Raw genomic sequence first — 22,149 nt, 5'->3', positions numbered from 1 at the left:
AGAACGATAAATTTTTTGTAATCATTACTTGGCAGTTTTAGTGAGTCTGACTATTAAGAACATGTTGATATAATCAGTATCTCTGATTTACGGTTCAAGTTAGTAATCTGGCCTCTGGTGACTAGACTGATAAATGTGTCTCATCTGGATATCAGATTTCCTAATAAAATGTCAATTATTATGTTATCGGCTTACTCACGTAACTGTTTGATGAGGAACTCGACTAGTTTCAAGCCATGCTAGAGGCTTATATTCATGAGCAGCATTCCGCGACATAAGTGCAGTGCGACGCGCTCGTATACGGTCGTGTTTACAAAACTCGCGAATCGCGCGGCACTAGCCGCTGCCTGCCTAACTATGAGTACCCAACCACTCATAGCCAATGAGTTGCTGGCATTTATTCAACATGCCATCGACACGATGGATGAGGTTAGCATCTTGCAAATCTGCAAATCTAACTTCAAGGAGGAAGACATAAGTAGCGGCAAAAAGTTGCTATTCCAATGTCTTGGAAAGCTGGACGAGATGCCAGCTCGCCGAAGAGACGGAACGGAGAAAAGTGTGCAGGATATAATCACCTTGCTGAAGGTGACAGATCCCGACGACGTGCCTGCTTTCGTGGCAAAGGACCTGCACAAGCTGCCCCCTGTCACCTTTGATCACGTCGATGTTACCCGGTTGCTCAAGGACATCATATCCTTGAAGACAAGCCTGGCGGAGGTACAGTCGAAGCTGATGTCATCCGAAAATACCATCGGAGAACTCCGTGCGGAATTATTGGCATTACGCAACGCTGTACGTTGTAAGTGGGTCACCAAGACTGTGCACCGACGACGCAAACACATATTGCAGCTAATGTATCGGTCAGCAGTTTGGATCGGCGAAGGCGCAGGCATCGCCACGTGCGGGCGCTGCAGTGAGTCACTCCGCCGAACGGCTAGCGCCTCCGGCGCAGGCTACGACACGTGTGAGTACGTCGACCCCCAAACGTGCTTACGCTGACATCGCTGCAAAAGGGGGTAAGCAGGTTCAACAGGGCGAAAAGCCTCACGTGGATTGCATCAGGAGGTTCCTAAAAAGTAATGACAAGGAAGGCTTTACCCTTGTAGAAAGAAAGAAAAAGAGGAAGCCTACTTGCCGCAATCAGTGCGGTACCGCATGACAGGACATAACCATCTGCTGCGTCCTGCTGTACCAGCGACGCTGCTCTACGTGTCCCGTCTGCATGACTCTACAAAGGTGGAGGAGATTGTGGAGTTCATCAAGATCAAGGCAAAGCTTCATCTGAAGGTCGAGCAGCTGCACTCTCAGCACAGACTACTTCAAGTCCTTTGTGGTCAGGGTGCCGACTGAACATCTGTCGACCTTCATGAAAGAGGAGTTTTGGCCGCGAAAGTCTACCGACGGTTCCGAGGTCGGCTACCGGACACTGCGCGACACACGACGCCGTCTCTTCGTGTGACCTAGTTAACTGCGTTCATTAAAACTAGTCTAACTAACTAGTAGTTGAAACTGTCGAGTTCTTCGTCAAACGTTACGTAAGTTATATAATAAATAATTAATTTAGTATGTCTCACGAAAGTTACAATAAAATGTCTTTCAGAATACCACTTATTGCGTAAACATCACAAATTATATCAAAGCATTGTGTCTCACAGAAGCCCACATTCACAATGTTCACTGTCCTTCACGTTTACACTTCACGTGTCACCCACCTACTCCTCTAATTTATCAGCTTTTCTTCACAACAAATAAATACAAAGGTGGTGTAAAAACCCAATAAAGCTTCGAAGTTACACAACAATACAACCTTATGTAGGACGCAGGAGAGAATGATGAGGGGCATCGTCTCAGACCATTTATTTAATTAACTATCTTCTCAAGAATGTCGGCAGAGGTCGCTAGTGACTTCTTTTATCTTGCACTCCAGTGTCGCAGTAAAGAACCTCATTGAATATTAAAATGAGGAAGTATTGTACATGTTTTAGGTGGAATAAATGTCCAACCTTGTTCTTTGTAATCTTATAAACGTTACGTGTGAAGCTGCTGTATTTTTGTATGAATGTGTTTGATCTTGAATTGAGGTTTACTCACAAAATGTAAGTATAAATAGATTTGTACATTATGCTGGTTATTAGGTTATCTTTTCTGTTTTGCAATGGGGTGCTAATGTATTTTTACCCGACTGTAGGAAGGATATTGTTTTTGTGTGCATTTTCACATAACTGCATAGAATAAGTCACACTGGCGATATCTTAAGAGTTGAATTTGTAACATTTTATATCTTCGTTTTTACTTCAAGTGAAAAGAATTCAGTACGAAGCTTCGTATTATTTCCATTCGCATAAATATTAAAACATATCACGCATGTTTGAAAATTTACGAGGCCATAGCGCTTTTGTTCAAACTACACATATTTTATTAAATCAAACATACAAACACATGTATTGTGATATAAAAATTAAAACGGCATACATATTTTGATAAGGTTACGTTGAAATCGAGGATAGCACGCAACCCAACTTTATTCATACATATAATTTGTTATTTTTAAAAACGTGAGTGCCGTGTAATAAATAAACACTGTTGAGTTATGCTGACATGCTTTAAACTTGGTATACACCCTTCACAACTTTATTATTTATCTGTCTGTTTGTTTGTTGTTAAGTTTGTTCGTTAATTTTACTAATGTCAGTGTAGTGAAGAAGCGGTAGTGAAATGTCCAGAGTTTTGTAGTCCGTTTTGTTTATTAATATAAATGCTTTCGTAAGTGAGTTTACGAGTTATTTTGAGTATGTTTATAGAGATGGAGAGGTGTTTTTATTACGTGTACCTTTAGTGAAAGTTTAAGATTTCCTCTATTTGTAAAAAGAAATTTAAAAGCAGTGTCTTTCGTTGTATCCTTTAGGCCACTAACTCACGGACTCCCGTACTCAGAACAGATTGTATTGAAACTGGAGTTGATAGCAAACCTAGATTTAAGAAGAGGCCATTGTATAGCAGTGGTCTGTCACGATCTGTTGATTAGGAATTAAAAAAACGTTTGCTTCATTACAGGATCAGACAAAACTAAAATAAAACTAATCGCTCCACCATCGAGCTAATTGTACAGCCATTGAACACTTTAAAGGGCATCAAAATCAAACACATTCACCGCTTAACATTAATAAGTGAAATAAATAAGTCGTCACAGAATACCACCTAATTACAGGGGCGTAACGTTCCAATTATCTTTGTCACCCATCTGCTGGGGTGCTTAAGAGCGTTAACGCGGTGAGGGTTTTCGTACGAATTTTCAAGTAAAAATCATCGATATTAAATCGGTTGTACCTAATGAAACTTGGTACCTACCATATGCAATATTTCAAGGTCTAGAAAGATAGTTAAAGGCATTTTCGTATATCCTGTAAATGGCTAGTTATAGGTAAATGATTTTAAAGTAAGTAAACTTAAAATTGACTCTCTCTGTCACTTTAAAGTTAGAGGCAGAGAGATAAAGAGAGTGAGAGGGACAAATTAACACCTTGCTTAAAGGAAATTTTGAAAAAGTAATAATTTTACTTTTTAGACCTTCATGATGACCATATAAATGTCAATTTTCATTGAAATCTGTTAAGTACATTTAGACTTGAAAGTACGTATGAAAACCCGCGCCTGTAAACGCTTTTAAGATGGAGTTCAGAGGAACACGTCTGCCACCAAATATTGATTTGCACTCCTCGATACAGAAATGGAATAAATTGGAATATTAATTTCGCATAACAATGGTACAAAACAAATTAAAGTGTGCCAGATGTCTTGTACAGATTCACCCTTGTTCTTCTTCTTATTTGTTTATGGTAGGTACTCGTATCTGCATAGTTGATTTGCTGTTGGTTGTGTTGTTTTCAGTCCTCGTCTAGTCAACATTGAATAAATTGATTTTGAGAATTATTTACAAGTTATTGAAGGAAAATTAGTTTTGTGTTTATATACCTGATCTATCGTATCAATGAGATTTTTTTGAGTCACAGCTCTGCTATGGTGTATTTAATACTGTTTTAATGAATGAAAGCTTGACTTACAAGTCGACAGTGGTTAGCAAAATATTGTATCGAACTAGTCCTCATTAAGACAGGCATCTATTGTTCAAGGATATAACCTTTTCACACGTTTAGACAAAGATAACAATATCAAAATATTTTTTCTTGAAATCAAATTTTGATTATATTAACTTCATGTATCCATTAAATTTTGTTGTGTGTATCAGACTTGCATACTCTTAATTAGTGACCGTGACATTCTATACTTTTTACCCTTCCATTTATACAAAATTTGGTATCAACAAAGGGCAATTTACCAGCAATACACATCAGCATCGAATCGCGGTATCAAATTGTATGTTAAACATGGCTGTAATCTAAATCTGTTTGACCAAATTAATTCCGCGTCAAAACGCGTGGAACGAAATTTCGCGATAAGCTTTGGTAAACTGAACCGCGAATGTTAATTAGTACGGTAAAAATGCGGGATAATCGTCGAGTGGGGGCAGACACGGGAAATAATTACATTATCTCACAGTGGACGTGTTATAAGTAGGAATGTGTTTGCACATGCGAGGCAGCGCCGCGTCGCCCGCCAGGCTCGCGTGCCAAGCGGCCCGCGCGCACTATTGTTATGAATATCTTGCCTCCACACTACCAAACTGTTGGTTCTACCATTTACATTTTTATGACGGCTATTGAAAAAAGTTCCCGTTTAATAATATTGCACGAGCAGCTTCGTAATGTTATGCATGTGATTAACTCGACGTTTGTCTGTGTTTTATATATTATTTTCTATACTTTTGTTTTTAAGTAACTGATACGTCAGAGTTATTACAGAAAATCTAGCAATATAAAATCCTTTTATTGAAATAGATTTCTTACTTGACGACAATAAACAACAAAACTAAAAAATAAACATCTAAAATACGTATTCTTTTCAACATTTGTTGATATTTATTTTTTATATAGCGCTGATTTGAGTAAAATTAAGGATTAAGTGTTATGAGAATTCTCAGAAATCTTATTAAATTGTTATTCGGTATACAACTTTTTACAATAATAAATTTTGTGGGTTTTCATGTGATTACGAGGGGCTATTGAAGAGAATAAAGGAATATAGATGTTATTACTAAAAATATTTCGAGAGTCTACTGGGATGAAAAATGAAAACTGTTAAAAAAGTTCCTCTGAAATCGATAACTAGGCAGTAAAAAACTCCGCTATCAGGTTTTTAGTGGTACAAATATCTAGAGGGAATAACTAATAGCTAAAAGTCTAAACATTAGTCGAACAAAAAAGTTTAAGTGTAGTCTGTAACTTAGGATATAAATCTCGGCGGTAGCAAATCCGACATACTAATGGATTGTTCGCCAGCTCCGTGTGGTGTGCCAGTTGGACTGGTGCCTATACATACTCGTGCACGCGGCCAGCCTCCAGCCAAGATAATCTACTAAACTGAACACCCATTCTTAGACCCGATCGTAACTAACGTCCCTCACATTGAATTATCTATGCTGTACACCCGCCAACACACTTTATTAAACAATTTGCCAAATTGTCAACTCCCTTATCAAATATATTCACAAACTGAAACTTCTCTTATCGGAATATCATTACACAACATTTCATATAGGTGTTATTTAAAAACGTACTTGTGCAATATTCATGCATGAAATTCTATGAAAATAATAAAAAATAGATGTTCGACGCCGCTGCCGCCCGTGCATCCGACATTCGCATTTTACTTGCAAATTGCTTATATCCATCGATATCGGGATGCCAACGGTCCACCTCACAGCTACAACATAAAATATAACCGCGTCTCTCATATTTAGTCTCCGTGTTACTACTCTAGTTATACAGCGTGTTACTCGCTGTCAAATTCGGTTTGGGCAGATTGTGTTTTCAGTGTCTACGCGTGTGATTTTAGGGATAAATCAACAAGTACATTTTCACATAAATCTTCACGCTAAATCTGTTATCGCGGGAAAGTGTTCGGAATTTTATTTATTCTATTAGAGGAGGTTTAAGTTTGAATTTCCTCGCTGTCAAGCAGGGGCGGGGCAGAGCACCGCGGCGGCGTGCGTACAATCGACAATTTCTTATTCAGTTATTTCTTGAGAAGTGTTTGGGATTTCCTTTTGGGAGGAAGTTTTAAGCCGGCAGTAAATTATTCCATCGACAGGTGAGGCCGTAAAGGCAAGATTTACGCCTACGGGTACAACGGGCGATCCTCCCCTTTGATCAGATGTATATTACATAGCGAATAACGTTTCCTATAAGTATCCATCGGGGATTGACCTGCCACTGGAAACTTCAGATCCGCGATAAATTGGAAAACTTCATACTTTACCTACCTACGACTTTTAACTGCTACCAACTGCTGATATTGCCAAATTTGAATTATTCTGTTTTGTTCGAAGCTAATGGACTAATGGATTACTTACGGGCACTTGACAGCTGTTATAAATTTTGGCGTGAACATTTCCAGCAAAAATTGTTACAGAAATAGTAAAATATACGAGGCATTATCGAGTGGCGTGACGTCAGAAATATAGCATACCCAGTTGCTTCGACGGCCGTATGCTTTTATTTCGCGCAATGAAATTCGTTTAAAACTTGGAGAGGGTTCAAACTGTTCAGCGGAGGAGGTGGTGCCAGCGCAGTCTTAATCATTGTTAGCATTATTGCAGGCTCAAGAATTGTTTTATTTTAATACACATCGTTCTGAATTTCCGCTTCAACTTCTTCATTTCATTTTGTATAAACATTTCCTTATTTAAGTAACAACGTTAGCTTGGCTGCCGTCACACCGTTTAAAGCCAAAAATATTTAGGGCCAAAAAGCTAAAGAAAAGCGCTGGCTCTATATTAACGAGATCAAGTGATCCGATAACTACGTCGGTGCAGCTTTGAGGTGCAGGCAATTTTCCTGGAGGTTGAAAATTGGGACGTAGTGTGTACTAAGGTTGCTTTGAAAGGCAAAACTAAAGTTCGTTAAAACTAAGGAACCGTCGAATTTTGTGAAAGGTCGCATCGTTAATGTGGTAAAGTAAACTGGGGCGTGTCGGGCACGGGTCAGCTTCGGAATCAAAGCTTCGCAACTTGCCCACTCGATTACCATAAACAAACGAGAAAGACGCTCCTATGTTTTAATGACACCGTTTTAAAGCTTACGGCTTGGCTTCGTTGTCGAAAGCGACGCAGTAAATTAGCGAAGCCGGAAATAACTAACAAGCGAACGTTTTGTGAATTGTTACGGCCCTCGTGTTTCGTGTTGTTCTGATATTAAAATTTGTTTGACGGTCCAGATCACGTAGATAATGAACTGCTTTTTGGATGTTTATGTATATTTATTTTGGCTGTAGTGGCGTTGTAGGTTCATTACCTTTCAGTATAGTTGGGTGCGCTGAGTTATTACAGCAAAATTTATGTTGTAAGATACCGAACTGCTTATATCAGATTGTTTTAAAATATAAAGTGTCATATTATTTGGTTTCTTTCCTATATTATTCCACTACAACAGACTTCAATTACAAAATTTCCAGCCTAACAAACGAAAGTCTGCCGCAACCCCTTGTCAAATCACAGACATTACGATTTGTTATGTCTTATTTAAAAAAAATCCCATTTGCGTGTGGCCTTGTGAAAGTTTCGGATATAATATGTCATACGGTGATACTGTGATACAGGGTGATGTGCTGTTACCTGATACGTGCGTACAACCGTTAACACGCTTACATACTAATACGAGACCAGACACATGCAAACACGTGCTAAACAGCTCACATGCTGGGAATATAGATCAAAATTTAAGGGAGGTAGTGTAGTCTTTTTTGGAGATTGACTACATGATTCGTTAAAGTGAGTGACTGATTAGTCTTGCGTGCAATCAGATTGGACAAAGCATATGTAGTCACAAAAATGATCACAGTGCCATGTAAAGTTATAATTAATTAAACTTACATTAATTTCTTAAATAAATTTAAATTGCATAGACAATGGCTGCTGATAAAACAGCAATTTATTTCTACGCTTAACTATCCCAATCAAACAAACATCGATAAACATCGCCTTACAATCCAGCTTCTCCGAAAATCAGCTGTAGCAAAGCGATCCGGCCACAGCCCTGATTTACATAAGCAGATAAGGGAGTTGGCGCTAATCCACTATTGTTTCAATTGCAAGACCATTCATTAGGAGCGGGCCGGGACCGCCTCGTTATGCTAATGTCCTGCCAATTGTACTCGTGACGGCATCGCGCCATCGCGGCTTCGCGCCACCTCGCCTCGACCGACGCTTCATATCCCACACGAGTACACTTCAACTTAATTTCAGAACCTTACTCACACGTCAGTTTGACTTAAACGTCTAAAAGAGAAGGAGGTAAGGATAGGTACAACATTAATATAGACCTAAATTTTAACACAGACACAAAACGATTGCGAATTCTCCAAAGCAAACTATTTAGTTTCCATTCCAAACGAAATTACGCAGCTTCTGCGAAATTTTAGCAAACTCATTTAATTTGTTTACTAGATGACATGAGAAGACAATAGATTTACTCCATTCACCCACTCAACGGGTTAAATTTATAGGTACAAATTGTCAAGTAGGTCGGTGGAACATGCATTTGTTTCAATTGTATCAGCTTTGCCAACAAAAGCGGCGTCTCTTAATGTAAACGATATGAGTCCGTATGATATGTGGGTCGTCTGATAAATGGCTGAAATGTTTGGGATTTAAAAAAAAAGTTAGGTACGATGCGCGTTCATGGCTTGTGGGTTTTTTATGATGTTGCGTGAGGAAATGTTGAAAATTTAATCGTGTAGGAAGGCGGCACGACCGCATTATTGCTGCCGTCATATTGAGCTGACGCGGACCGATTGGGTTAGCCTTCCGCTCGCTCGCACATCGAAAGGACCGCACATACTATTGTTTACGTTTTCTATTACACAACGCGTATAAGCGAAACTTGCTTGTATTCCTATGTTTTGTGCTGGCTCATCAGTTATAGTGCCAGGTAGAACTGTTTACTGAACAACTTTAATGGTAACTTTAAATTATTTAGCTATTGCTGCTATAAAACCATGTATGTGAATTCAGCTTTTAAGTTTTATATTGGATAAAGTGTACATATAGTTGAGGCTCAGTGACATAGTCACCCCTTTCGTTCTATTATTGCCCTAACCCAATAAAGACAATTCTACTGGCCGATGAGGTCCACAGTTAAAAATCCAATTGTATGCGGGAGGAGGACGCCAGCTGTGACCACATTATATCGCGGCGCGGCTTCGGTCGGGCGAACGGGGTCAACTGGACTGTTTGATGAAATGCCCAGCTCCGTACACCTCATTTTCAATACCGACAGATGTACTGACATTACTTCGGACGGAATTTATTATATTGGGTTCGGTTTCGAGCTTGTTAAGAGAATAAATTACCGAGTATAATTAAATGGCAGTGTACTTCTGAAGAAATTGTGAGCTCTTGTTAAAATTCTGACTTCCAGTCAGTTAATTTCTGAATAGAAAATTTTCTTATTTACTCCTCATACATTATAGACGTAAAGTGACATATTTGTATTTTATTTGTGGTGTATTATTTTCTCTATCAAATTGAACAATGGACTGAGTATAAACAATAGTTCGAAATCTGATGTCATTTATATTTTAGATAAAATTCGCAGCCGTAGCAGCTACGACGCCGATCGTTTGGAAAATCGTAGCCGTAGCTGCTACGGACTACGAACTTCTGTACCAATACGATAGATAAAACCAAATCTTAGCTTCTAGTAATATATATACTGGCTGTAATTGAAATATACATAGTTTCATGTCATATCGGGACCCTATTTGGTGGCGACGTGTTTTTTGAAGAGGCAACAATCATCCAATTCCTTCTCTCGCCTTGGGCGAGGCGAGAGGGAGTGTCAGACTCATACTGACTAAAAACTACCCCGTTCCTACTCCTGTTTTTCTAGCCCCTATAAGCCCGCTAGGTAGTCTGCAGCTCCGTGGTGGCGACGTTACCTCAATGGTTCATGAAAAGCTGAATGAAATAAATCAAAGAGTTTGAACTGAAAACCTTGTACTTTGTTCAGCGTAATTCATTCAAAGAAAGTTTCTTAGGTCGGTAGGTCCCACAATTATACTATTCTCTAACTTAGTTTTTTACTTTCACAAAGAAAGTGGAATAGTAATACTTTTAAATTCGAAGTATTACTTTCTTTGAGCTTTAGTTAGGACAGAGTTAAGTTATATTTCCAAGAAATTTCGTTCGGTTCTATATACGAGTATTTGCTGTTACTTCTTCTTGCTTAACATCAACTTATTTTTTGTTTAAAGAACTTTGATTTGCAATTTTGGATTAAATAGAACTTAACTTAGGGTTTTCTCTCCTTTAAAGGAGAAGTAAAATTCAACAATCTTAATGAAGAGGAGGCTTATGAGCCTCATATTTTTTTAACATTTTTTATTATAATTTTAGGCTTTTGACTACGGTACATGTAGAGGCAGGCATTAACTTTAATATGACAACTGGGATCGACGAACCAATTTATTAGTTCCATAATTAACATACTTTAGTCTACAATAGTAGGTAATAATATCATAATGTCAAGGTCAGACCAATGTTTTGTTAGCGAATATTAATCATAATATTTGCAGTGTGTTAAGTTCCAAGAACGAAGAGGGTATCATGTTATTTTAATAAATACACACCAGTTTCTTGTGAAATACATTTACTTGTTTAGAGTAAATAGCGTATAAAGTTTAATATCGTAAACATAGTAATACCTAGTATTATTCGGCCAACGTCTGTACCTGTATACATAGTTAAAACTCATATTAATCATTTCGTTGGTCTCGTTAAAACTCGAGAATGGCTGCACCGATTTGTTTAATTTTGGTCTTGAATTATTTGTGGAAGACCAAGGAATTTTAAAAGGCGAGAAAAACATGTTTGAGACGTTACAAAGTTTGCCGGGTCAGCTAGTAAGATCTAATAATTATTAAACTACCCCAATGGCGAGACCGTACTTGTTAAGAGATACATAATTAAACTTAAAAAAACTGAAACTACACAAATATTGTATGTATATTATGTAGAATATGTAGTACCGTATCGATAAATACACAATATCCATTGAACCGAATGGGTCCAATTCTTGGACAAAGCAGCTGGTAAAATGTTTGTGCCCGTACATTTCGTACTCCTATCGCCCGATACTTAATTGTTAAAGCAATGCTACCCCTCATTACGTTGCGCAGAAACCTTTTGAAATTACGTCCAACTAGTAAAAGGCATTATTGGTACTAGCGGAATCTGTTTTGGATGGAGAAAATTCATTTCCAGAATGGGTATTCGAACTGTTAGCAGTTGAAATTGTGACGAATTAATTAAGGAAACAATCAAAATAAGAAAATTCTACTTGTAATCATTGTATAGCTCAGTCCATTAATTTCATTAAACATTTTTATCGTATCCTATTAATAATTTCATAGCAACCGTATCAACATCAGACGTTTTTTTTATTTCTTTAACAAATAGAATGTCGGAATAAACAGAACGAGGGTATGATTTTAACACGTAACTGTAATTTAAAACGGATAGGTAACACGTTTTTCCTTTTCCATAATAGGAAAAGAATTATGGGAAAATTTGCGCCATTTAGTAAAAAGAGGCTCCGCAATACGCCGCCGGCGTCGTGTTGCCATCGCCTTATTTGCTATTGATCCTTGTGAAATTTGAGCAACAACTCTTTTTGTATTTTACCGAGAAAACTCGCTTAATTTTTCGTCATTATTGTTACTTTTATTTATAGATTTTTTTTTCGTTTATCTTGTCTATTTTCGTTCGTAATCTTGCTACGGTATAGATTTCGTCAATAAATTTTTTATTTCATTAACTTTAACTGCTAGTTTTTTATTTTTCAAAAGTAGCTTATGGTAATATTGGAAATTTGTAAAATAAATTAACAGACAAATAATGCTAGTATTGTAATTAATGATTACACAATGCTCGTGTTAACACAAACACAAATTACATGTTTTGATTGAAGTTACATTTTAACGTAGATACACGTGTAATTTTCGTATTACATAGTACTTAATTAATCAAGCCATTACGTGCACAGGAGATCAAAGCAAGTTCTAAAACCGCTAAAATTTGGTTAATGTTGTGCACAGATCGATGTATGAGGTGTGCTCGAAGCCACAAGCCTTTCAAAGCTATTAACGGTAACAATACGCTGGCCCTGCAAAACATGCATTTGTGGCGAACCTAATTTAAATAGCTTTTACGTCAACAAAACTCGGGCATGTTCCAGACATATTATTATCGTGTCTTTTACAAAACAGAACAAGCTCTATGTTTCAGAACTACGGTGGACAAAGTTAGACACAAAATAACGGTTGACCGGTGGGCTTGCAACATGCTACATGCTCCTCTCAGCGCGTCAGGGACGAATCCCTTTCGGTGTGTTTGCACTACACTGTCCGCCTTCAAAACTTCACCGTGTGTGTTAGGCTTTTGTCACAATATTTGTCTTCTCTGAACTCTGCCCGGGACTCCGTCGTCACACAACAGTTCAACCGTGCCCTTACCTACCCTATAATCCTCTTTTCAGCTTAGAAATGTTTAAATTTAAAATATTTTCCGATGCTTAGATTGACGCTCAATTTTGTGTTTCGTATATAAAATGTTGTTTTAGTCTTAAATGTAAATGTGTTAACATAAATAAGTGAAACATAACACATTTGCTTCCCCCTCACTTGAAAGGAAAATCGTCGCCAGTATAAGGCACCTTTATGTTCAGCTGTACGTGACGGCGTACTGTGCGCCTAACACATGTTCAATAATTATGGAACCTTGTTTGTACACGTAATTGAGGTATCTCGGCGTGGTGAAAGTTGGTAACGAACTTTTTCATATTCAAAACCACATCAAAACTTGTTAACCGGAAGTCAAGTTCGCGAGTTGTTTTAACGACTCTATTAAAGTAAGGAACATTGATGTGAAAACGTGGTGTTGATTAGCGAACCCTTTATCGCTAACAAGATCCGTCTAACTTTCCCAATTCGGGGGTCGACAAATCGAAATCGCTTTTAGGAAAACAAGTATTAATTTTGTATCGGCGTCTCAGAGTGGGCGGGCGGCGCGCAGTCTGATCGCGTGCTCCCCCGCCCCGGCTGGTCGCAGTCAGTCGCACCCGCGCCGCCTCCGCCGCGCCACGTCGCCGCGACACCCTCGCGTCATCGCACCTGCCTTCATTACCCCGCGACACAATACGAACGTCTCAACAACACTGTCCACTGGCCCAAGCGTGAGACCGCGCCGTATACGCCGCTCACGCCCGCACCACGCGTCCTACTATTTACGTCGTCAATGTAAATACGTTCAAGAAATACCGTAAACATAACGTGAGGTTTTCGATGTAGTATGTGAAATGTCTTAGTGTAGTTAAAGTATTTGACTCCTGTGGATTCTTGTATTGTGGATACTGACTCCTGCCTTCACGACGATGTACGAGTTTATTTATAAGGGTGAGTTTACATTAACATTTCAAATATTTTTCATTAACATTTCTGTTATGATTACCCGTGCTCTTGATATTTCCTTGACGTCGGCTTCAATGAAGATATTACTAATGCTGTTTATGTTTTTTCCTTGTAGATGTATACATCTAGTACTTCATTATAAAGCCTTGTATATCATGAAATTTGGTACTTTACAGACGAATGAAAACGTTTTTTATTGGGTCTTTAATTCAGATACGAACATTACACAAGAATATCAAATGTTTGTATGAATGTTCACATTATTATGTTTCACTGTACGAATGTTTTAGATTTAGTAAAGCCAGTTGGGACATACGGTTGCTCCAAAAACCCAATACGCAAATGTAATCATGATACAAGATTTTTATTCAAGATACTGTCAGAAGGCGCTGCGAAGATTTACAACGAACGAATATAGAAATACGGTATAGGCTTACACTGACATAATCAGTACGGAAATGTGAGAAAAACTGAGAAAATCTTAATTGAAATGTTGAACGAATACATACCGAAACTGGTTTTTTTCCTGAAGAGTCAAGAAAAACGGAACAGTTTATGTTATATCTTCAGTCCTGGTAATCAAAGGACCTCAAAGAGGTGGTTAATGAGATGCCAAGAGTTGAGATCACGATAGCAGTACATATCTAAGCAACAAACCGCTAGGAATGTAATCTGGAACTTTCCTCAGCTTCAAAAACTTCCTATTTATAAGAAAGTTTGCAAATATAGCATTTTCCCTAATGATTTTCTGTCACGATCAGTAAGTACTATGGAAAATTGGCGCCTAATTTAGCAGTCACAGGCGATATTAAACCTTAATACCTTCAACTTATGGTACAAATAGAATACTGAAACTTTTCCGGCTTATAAAAGGAAAAGTAATATTGTTTTGATAATAAACGTGGAGTTTTGATGGTAAAGATGATTGTTTTCACTGAATGGATACTTGAAAAACTTTATGAGATCGCTCATGTACGGCTGCGGTCCATTTGAGCCATAATCTGTTGTTGACTACGTCTTTATCTCGAAGCAATAAGATTCAATTTCGTAACGCCTGCGTGACATTGAAATGTGGTTGACTTTATAAAGGATGAAAAAGTTAGGTTTTCATCATCATAATATAACATTACGGTTGTTTTTCCTGAAAGGGGTAGGTAGGGGTTGAATTGTGCACGTACACATATTTTTGGTATACATATATCTGATTGATTATTACAATAGCTTACAGCTTATTGGAAAAATCTGGACATAATTTAAAAAGTTTTTAATTATTCTTTGAAAAAAAAAAACAACTGATAAGTAGAATCGAAGTTAACAATATGGAATCCTGTACCTCGTGCTCTGTAGTTGTGATCTGAGGCTTTTTACGTATTGTTAGACAATGAGCCTCCTTTACATAAGTAGGTTAGTAATAATCACCACGGTTGGCTGTTGAGTTGGAGATAGCAGTGTAAAAGGTTTAGGTTTCTCTTTTCAGATTCCGTCAAATGTTTAGTTCCTTAGTTGGCTCTTACAACTCCTACCTCGGAACAGAGGGGAGGAGAACCTTAAAGAGTAGGGGTGCTATCACTACACGGCTTATTAAATTACTTGATTTTACTTTTGAGACCACAAAGCTAAGAAAGTTAAATACAATATTTATAACTATAAATAACTAGTTAATTCCGGGTTTGGTTTCACCCGCTCTGCTCGATTCTTATTGTTTTACAGCTTATTTTCGATAAATGCGCTATTCAACACAAAAATAATTATTCAAATCAGACTAGTAGTTTTGGAGATTACCGCGTTCAAACAAACAAAGTCTTTCATGGAGCTTTATATATTAATATTATTAATATAGAAATAGATAATGTAGTATTTGCTTCATTAGTTAATTCAACAAAATTTTAGTAAATTGAATTAAAATCTAACTGTCAATTAGTTTATTCATTTATAAGAGATTTGTAGTTTTCATACGAAAGTCTTGTTTTTGGAGTAAATTCGGATCAACGTCGGATTAAATATTCAGTAATCCTTGGTTCTTATTTAAGCTCTATTTCGTTTCAAAATCATAAATAAATAAGGACTAAATTTAGTTTCTCAAATAAATAGAATTTGTTTTCCATCTGCAAAATAAAATGTACAGAAATTGGGCACATTGGTTTCATTTAAGCAACGACGTTTATTTGAAAAAGATAACCAAAGTAAAATACAATTTAACTATTTGTGGTTTAGATCCTTTTTAGAGCAATTTTAGTTCCAACTACATTGAATTTTAGTGCAATTAAAGTGTGTAGATATCTATTATTATTGTATTTAGTTCGGTAAGACGATTCCACAGTTGTATGATACAAAAACAAACTAAGTATTATAAGTATTTACATGTATTTTTTCTCTCCCACTTCAGTTCAGCACCTGCGATGCAATACACGAAGCCCTCAGATATTATGCGCGGCATGTTGCGAGAATACAATAAATATTGCTCATAGGCGATGTGCCGCACATCCAAGTAACGCTAAGCGGTATTGCCGGCGAAAATCTTTTTAAATCACAAAAGCCAGTCGTCAAGATCGCATGTCGGAGGAGGAAAAGAAAATATCCTGTAGGAATAGCGCAGCTGCTCGGATTTGGCGCCAACTTCCAGTAAATCCGAAATGAAAACACGCCCCGACGCAGGATGTAGGCCATCGAGTTTCGTGGCAAGATAAATTCAAAAAGGATTCTCTGTACACATATTACCAACTCAATAAGGCTTAAAACTTCATTCGCAGGCGAAGGCTTTAAAACTTTCCCGTAAACGAGGTTTATCCCTTTTAATTATAATTATAATATTTACATGACAAAGCTATTGCTCTCACTGGCACACTTAACCTTTGAAATAGAGAGGGCACACACACTTACGACTCTCAAAGTATTTGAAATACCACTTTTTGTGTTTAAGCCTTATAAATATTTCCATGTAAACCTCATCCGGGTCGACCCACTTACAGCATTTAGGTGTAGGGTAACTTAGTGACCGGAGCAGATTAAATTTTACTTAAAAATTCACTTTATACCCTCGTATAAATTACGAGTTTATTGTACAAACATACATTACATACTCCGTACGTTTTGTACGAGAGCCGGGAATAAAAATGTGTATTATTATTTTACTTCCATGTAAGTCATATTATCATTGTAAATATTTTAAACAAGCTTTTATAACATCCTCAATGTGGCCGAGATTATGTTCTTATGTGGTAAATGATACATTTTGTCAGATTTACATCATATCTGTTACATAAAAAGGGTAGACAGTAGACCAACACGTATTAACTTTTCGCTGGTTGTGATCAAAATATCGTAGGGCATATTGATTGTTATGATAACATACTATATGTACTATACATATATCATAATATAATTGAATGGTCGGTTGAATAATTGGGTCAGGATAGTTGCATATATACGAGAGAGATATAAAAATGGGCCGATCATGGTCCGATATATTTTGAAGAGCTCGCCGCTGACCGCGGCCCGACAATTAGATTCACGCTACAATACGTATATACGTAGCTATCTAGCTATACGTATCTACTGATAATACATATGAAAATTTCGTCGAAAAGTTCCATGTCGTTTTATGATGTCGACCACGCTGTGAAATCGTATTCACGTATTTACGGTTCCTTGTCCGAAATCGAAGACTGTATATGCGTATCGAATTGCATTGCCAGAAATGTATCGGTCCTATCAAATATTTCTGTTAGCTGAGCCCAGTGTTAGGATTACGGCGATATTCGAGAAAGGACGGCGAGCTCTCAACCCGAATCTTATCAAATATGCAATGTAGGTAACGTTACTGTGTGGTTCTACCATAATGGCCCTATGTATGTATAGATTAGTAAACTACACATCGACTAAATGGTTCCTTAGTAGCTTTAATTGGAAGACGGAATTATAAGGATTTTCTCGGCTTTTCCTAATGGTTTCTAAAAGTGAACACTGAAATTTCATACGGTAAATTCACAATTAAATGTTATATCATTTTGATAATAGCGAGGATACACGTAATTAGAACGTTGAAATATACTATTAGGGATATTCATAATGTTAGGTAAAAGACACTATGTACAAAAAACTACATGTATACATTTAAAAAACCAAAAGCAACAGCTCTGTTAATATTTAATTGAAAAGAAAAACAGTGGCAACAATACATACATTTTCCGGGTCGTTGATTAAAAGTATCGGGCATTTTTCATTTCATCGTTCTGTTATTCGAAACTAGAAAAAATATAGGTCAGGCAATACAATCGGAGAGATCTTCAAACAAAATGCAGAGCTATAAAATTGAAGAGCTTGCGAGTTCGGCCGCTGGCGTTGTGGCAGTTACGTTTCAATTTGTTCGGGACCCCTTCGCGATGGAGCTTCGATGTCCGTTAACGTAATTGGTCAAACGTTAAACATCATTGCCCCGATATACCTAATATGGCGGCGTATTCTAAAATTGGCTGACAATGCTGATATTGTAACAGGCCTCTAGAGGTGCATTCTATTGGCATCTCTCTATTTATGATGGATTACTATTTGACACTATACAAATGTGGTTTTCTATTGTCATTCAAGTTGAAATTTTAGACTTCTATAGCCTACTCACCTCCAATAGAATTCTAAAATAGATCCTAGGATTCTAAAATAATCCTTTTATATTTGTTTGCTGTTTCAACATTGATACAAAAATATTGTAATCTATTGGATAGATCTAGAACTTAAACCCTACTTTCAGAAGTTCTAACAACGACAAGACCAATGACGAATTTAATTCAGATGAAACATTTATAAAACGTCGCCGTATCTCGCTGTCTGAGATACAATTTTTAAGATAAACTTGTTTTCGAAGCCATCTCGAGACTTTGAAGTGCTTTTATAACTTGGAGGTCAATAAGATAAATTATTTATTTGTTTCGTGAAAACTTTTGATAGAAGGACTCTTTCGCTTACCTAGTGGTCGAGATATTGACGAATAAGGCCGAATGAACCCGATTATTGAATCAATAGAAATTTTATATTATATGGCAATAGGCTCACTACCTATTACATGGGACTTACAACATAAATTGTGAAATGTGGGTGTACACCATGTGTACACAGTGGCATTACGTGCCGTAATGTGCACCTCTGCCTATCCCTTCGGGGATTAAAAGCGTGACGATATGTATGTATGTAGAAATTTTATATCTTTATTATATTTGAAATATGAAGTGTAACAAGTTTCTATAATGTAAGAACCCTTTATTTTGTACGAACATTTATTTTATAAATCATAGACACAACATCATAGTAACACGAAGTCTGAACCTTTCTTTTCCTAACCTTTTTCAAGGAGCGGCGTCGAGTCTTCACAGATTGGGACGAATATAAATTTTACGTAAAGTCACAACCAATGTGTTCTGAAACCCGCTTGTGATGTAACATTCTTGACCAGTGCTCGTATATTTTATGTATTCTCTAAGGCACGGAGGAAAGATACATCTAGTGGTTGCCATGCGGATACCCAACGCACCAAACGAAGCTAAACCGTCAATAAACTCATCATAATTCCCGAATATCTTTCAAAATCTCTTATCGTAACTTAGTAAAAGATAAAAAAGTAATGTATTTTATTATTATCAGGTATTCGCGAAACCTTTGAAGGAAGTTTGATGAATAAAATTACGAACTAATTTGAACTTTACTTTGATGTCACTGAAATTATCTTATTTTCTATTATTTTGGATGAAATTTCGTTTTCGTTTTTATGAACTTTCCCAGAAAATGTCAATGGGTGTTCGTAAAAATTAATAGGTCAATGTTATTAAGCTGAGTAGTTTTATGTTTATGTTCGGTAGAAATACGTGATTTAATTACGCTTTGAGCTGGCTCGGTCTCTTCTAATATATTCCGAGTCCTTTCTATTTCATTGTCTGGGCCAGTCACAAGCTTAGAAAGCTGACAACGGTACCAAACGAATGTCGTGTTCCTTAAGCTAGGTAACGAAGATTAAACTACAGTGTTAAATATTTACTACCTAACATTAATCTTGTTGTAAGGTCTAGTAGTAATTCGCAGAAAAAGTGTAATTCTTTGTACCGTTTACGTACCTACTGCTGAGTTATACACACACTTATATATTTTGTTGTTATGGGCCATTTTTCTGCTGCCGCTTCCCCTAAATAACTACCTCACGTTTTTCAAAAAAGGTTGCAAAGAAAAATGGACCCTTCCACGTTCTTAATTATAGGCTTTCATTTCGAAAAGCCAATGGCAGTTTCAATTCCTCAAAAAAAGCGGTCCTAGAATGATGGCATTCGCGAGTGGCACTTGAAACAAACGGCGTTATCAAATCAGTGCACCCGAGTTAAAGTGCCGGTGAAATAGAAGGGGGCACTTATTGCCTCGCTGGGCCCCTTACCCCGCACCTCGCTCTCCGCGCCCCGGGGCCCGATGTTCTTTAGATAGCAGCCCAAAATCCGCGAGAATGACAAACTTAGGAAATTAGAAGAAACAATTTTAATGAAAACCCGTTTGGTTGTGCGATTCTGTTGTTTATAATAAGGGTTGCGGGATAGTTATGGCTCTGTCAAGTGCTTCTCGTAACAATTTCTAGTTGTTTAGCTTTGTGTTAATGAAAATTTTAACCCGCAAACTTTGCGAGACATCAACTTTAGTTCCACAAGTAACGTAATAAAACATGTTGTAACAATGTTATTAAAACTTTGATGTATTAAAGTTTTCGGTCCTTTTCTTTGTTCTTGTTTATTACCATCTTTTGCTAGAAGTGGGTTTAATTACGTGCCTTAAATTCTCATGAACTTTACTTTTTAGGTTAATTAATGTTACTTAATAAGTCTAGTCTAAAATTGTCCTAGATTTACAGCAATAAAATGATAACAACGATACTCAATCTAATTTATACTCTGTCTGAAACTCAACCACTTATCAGAAAATGTCTTTTTGATAGAATAGCATAGAATCTAAATTTAAAAAACGTGAATGTAGAGTGAGGCGAAAGAGGTTACAAAACCAATAGAAATAGTGATACACCTAAGTATGTATGTGTCAACCAGTTAAATATGAACGCCCAACACTCAGATAGCCATAACTCACCCACAAGCGTAAGACATAAAATGATTTAGTTACTTTACGATCCCCATTGTTATTCCACGCACGTTTTGTTATGGCCCATTTTATAACAACAGCAAAAAAAGCTGCGTTTTTCAAAACCCTTTATTTACACTTTTTGGATTTGTTTGCAGAGGTTTTTATTAATCAATTGTGTTGTTGGATTACCGATCACTGAATGGTATTCGCTGATACGATATTGAAAGTTTTTCAACAAAAAAATAACATTTTGTTCGTTAAACGCTTTTATGAGTCAGCAGCCCATGATTTATCGTTTTGTTCATGTTATTCATGGTAATTTAGTTGTTCATCTGCAATGTTTTTGTTTATGAAAATCAATTCGGAGATAATCTGTCCAGCATCAGAAGATGAAATGTACGAAATCAACACATACCTATGCTTTTCAAAACCCTACTCTAAGAAAAAATCACATATAGGCCAAAATGCATCAAAATCTATCTAATAGTATGGGCTTAGTAGCATCGTATACATACAAACTCATTCTCTATAAGGTACATCTGCAGTACGTATACAAAAATCAAGTTTAATTTCCAACACGTTAAAAACACCAAGTTTAAATGAAGTGAAGCCGAGGGTAAAGCTTGTCAACAATATATTTATGAAATCTCTTCAAGCGCTCGCTTATGTTAACGCTCGAATCTTCGCACAGCATTGTTATTGAAATTGAAAATTAGAATTCAATTTATTCGTTGTACGGTCCCGAGTGATCGACTCAATAACCTCAACCTGCTATTACTAGAGAACCTTGCTCAAATTAATACTGAATCTCTTTTCCTTTAACATTTTATGAACTATGTTATTTAAGTTTGGCGGTTTATTATTGAACGGTGTAGCAAAATGCTTGAGAAGGCTTTTGTTCAATGAAACGGAATACAGGTGGAAGAAGAATGAAGATTTTGTATTTTAAATTTTTTCGCTCATTACAGACAGGTGTGCAAAAATTACTCCCACACGATCTTAAAGTAGGTAAGTGGGTGTAGAATTGTTAACCGACTTCAAAAAATAAGGTTTTCTCAATGATCTGTAGGTATGTTTGTGTGCGATTATCTCGCGTTTGGCTGAATCGATTTTGATGCGGTTTTCAGCATACTATTTTTCAGACTTCGGAAAAGGCTTTAGGTACATATATAATCCGACTTAAAATATGGAGGGTTGCATTTTTGCTTTAAGAGAATAAAAGTATTACTTACTTTTATACAGAGTCAAGACTCTGCAGGTCATTATTAACAGAAAATTTTACACCAACCAAACAATAAGTTTAAAAATATACCGTAAACCGTTAAAATCACCTTTAAAAATACCCCGAAAACAGTATCCAATGATTCCTTTCATCGTAATTTCCATTCAGAAGTGTGAAAACAGAAACATATCGGCTTTAAAAATTATATTTTTAACGATACGAAGTGACAGTGAAATTGGAAA

The 22,149-nt window shown here is 36.9% G+C and overlaps 2 protein-coding genes across 2 annotated transcripts in view; both read left to right on the top strand.

Annotated features, from left to right (window-relative positions):
• The first annotated feature begins 357 nt into the window (after positions 1-357).
• Positions 358-1,353, top strand: LOC126910801 (uncharacterized). Its single transcript, XM_050694492.1, has 2 exons — positions 358-971; positions 1,110-1,353. The coding sequence occupies exons 1-2, from the start codon at positions 358-360 to the stop codon at positions 1,351-1,353; spliced, it is 858 nt and encodes a 285-aa protein (XP_050550449.1).
• Positions 1,354-13,222: 11,869 nt separating this feature from the next.
• Positions 13,223-22,149, top strand: part of LOC118267494 (semaphorin-2A) — a 317,052-nt gene continuing 308,125 nt past the window's right edge. The window contains exon 1 of the mRNA XM_035581522.2: positions 13,223-13,569. The gene's annotated coding sequence lies outside the window, so the exon portion shown is untranslated. The remainder of the gene's footprint in view (positions 13,570-22,149) is intronic.

Source organism: Spodoptera frugiperda, chromosome 6 (assembly GCF_023101765.2).
Source record: "Spodoptera frugiperda isolate SF20-4 chromosome 6, AGI-APGP_CSIRO_Sfru_2.0, whole genome shotgun sequence".
Classification (NCBI taxonomy): Eukaryota; Metazoa; Arthropoda; class Insecta; order Lepidoptera; family Noctuidae; genus Spodoptera; species Spodoptera frugiperda.
This window is presented reverse-complemented; position numbering and strand designations above follow the sequence as displayed.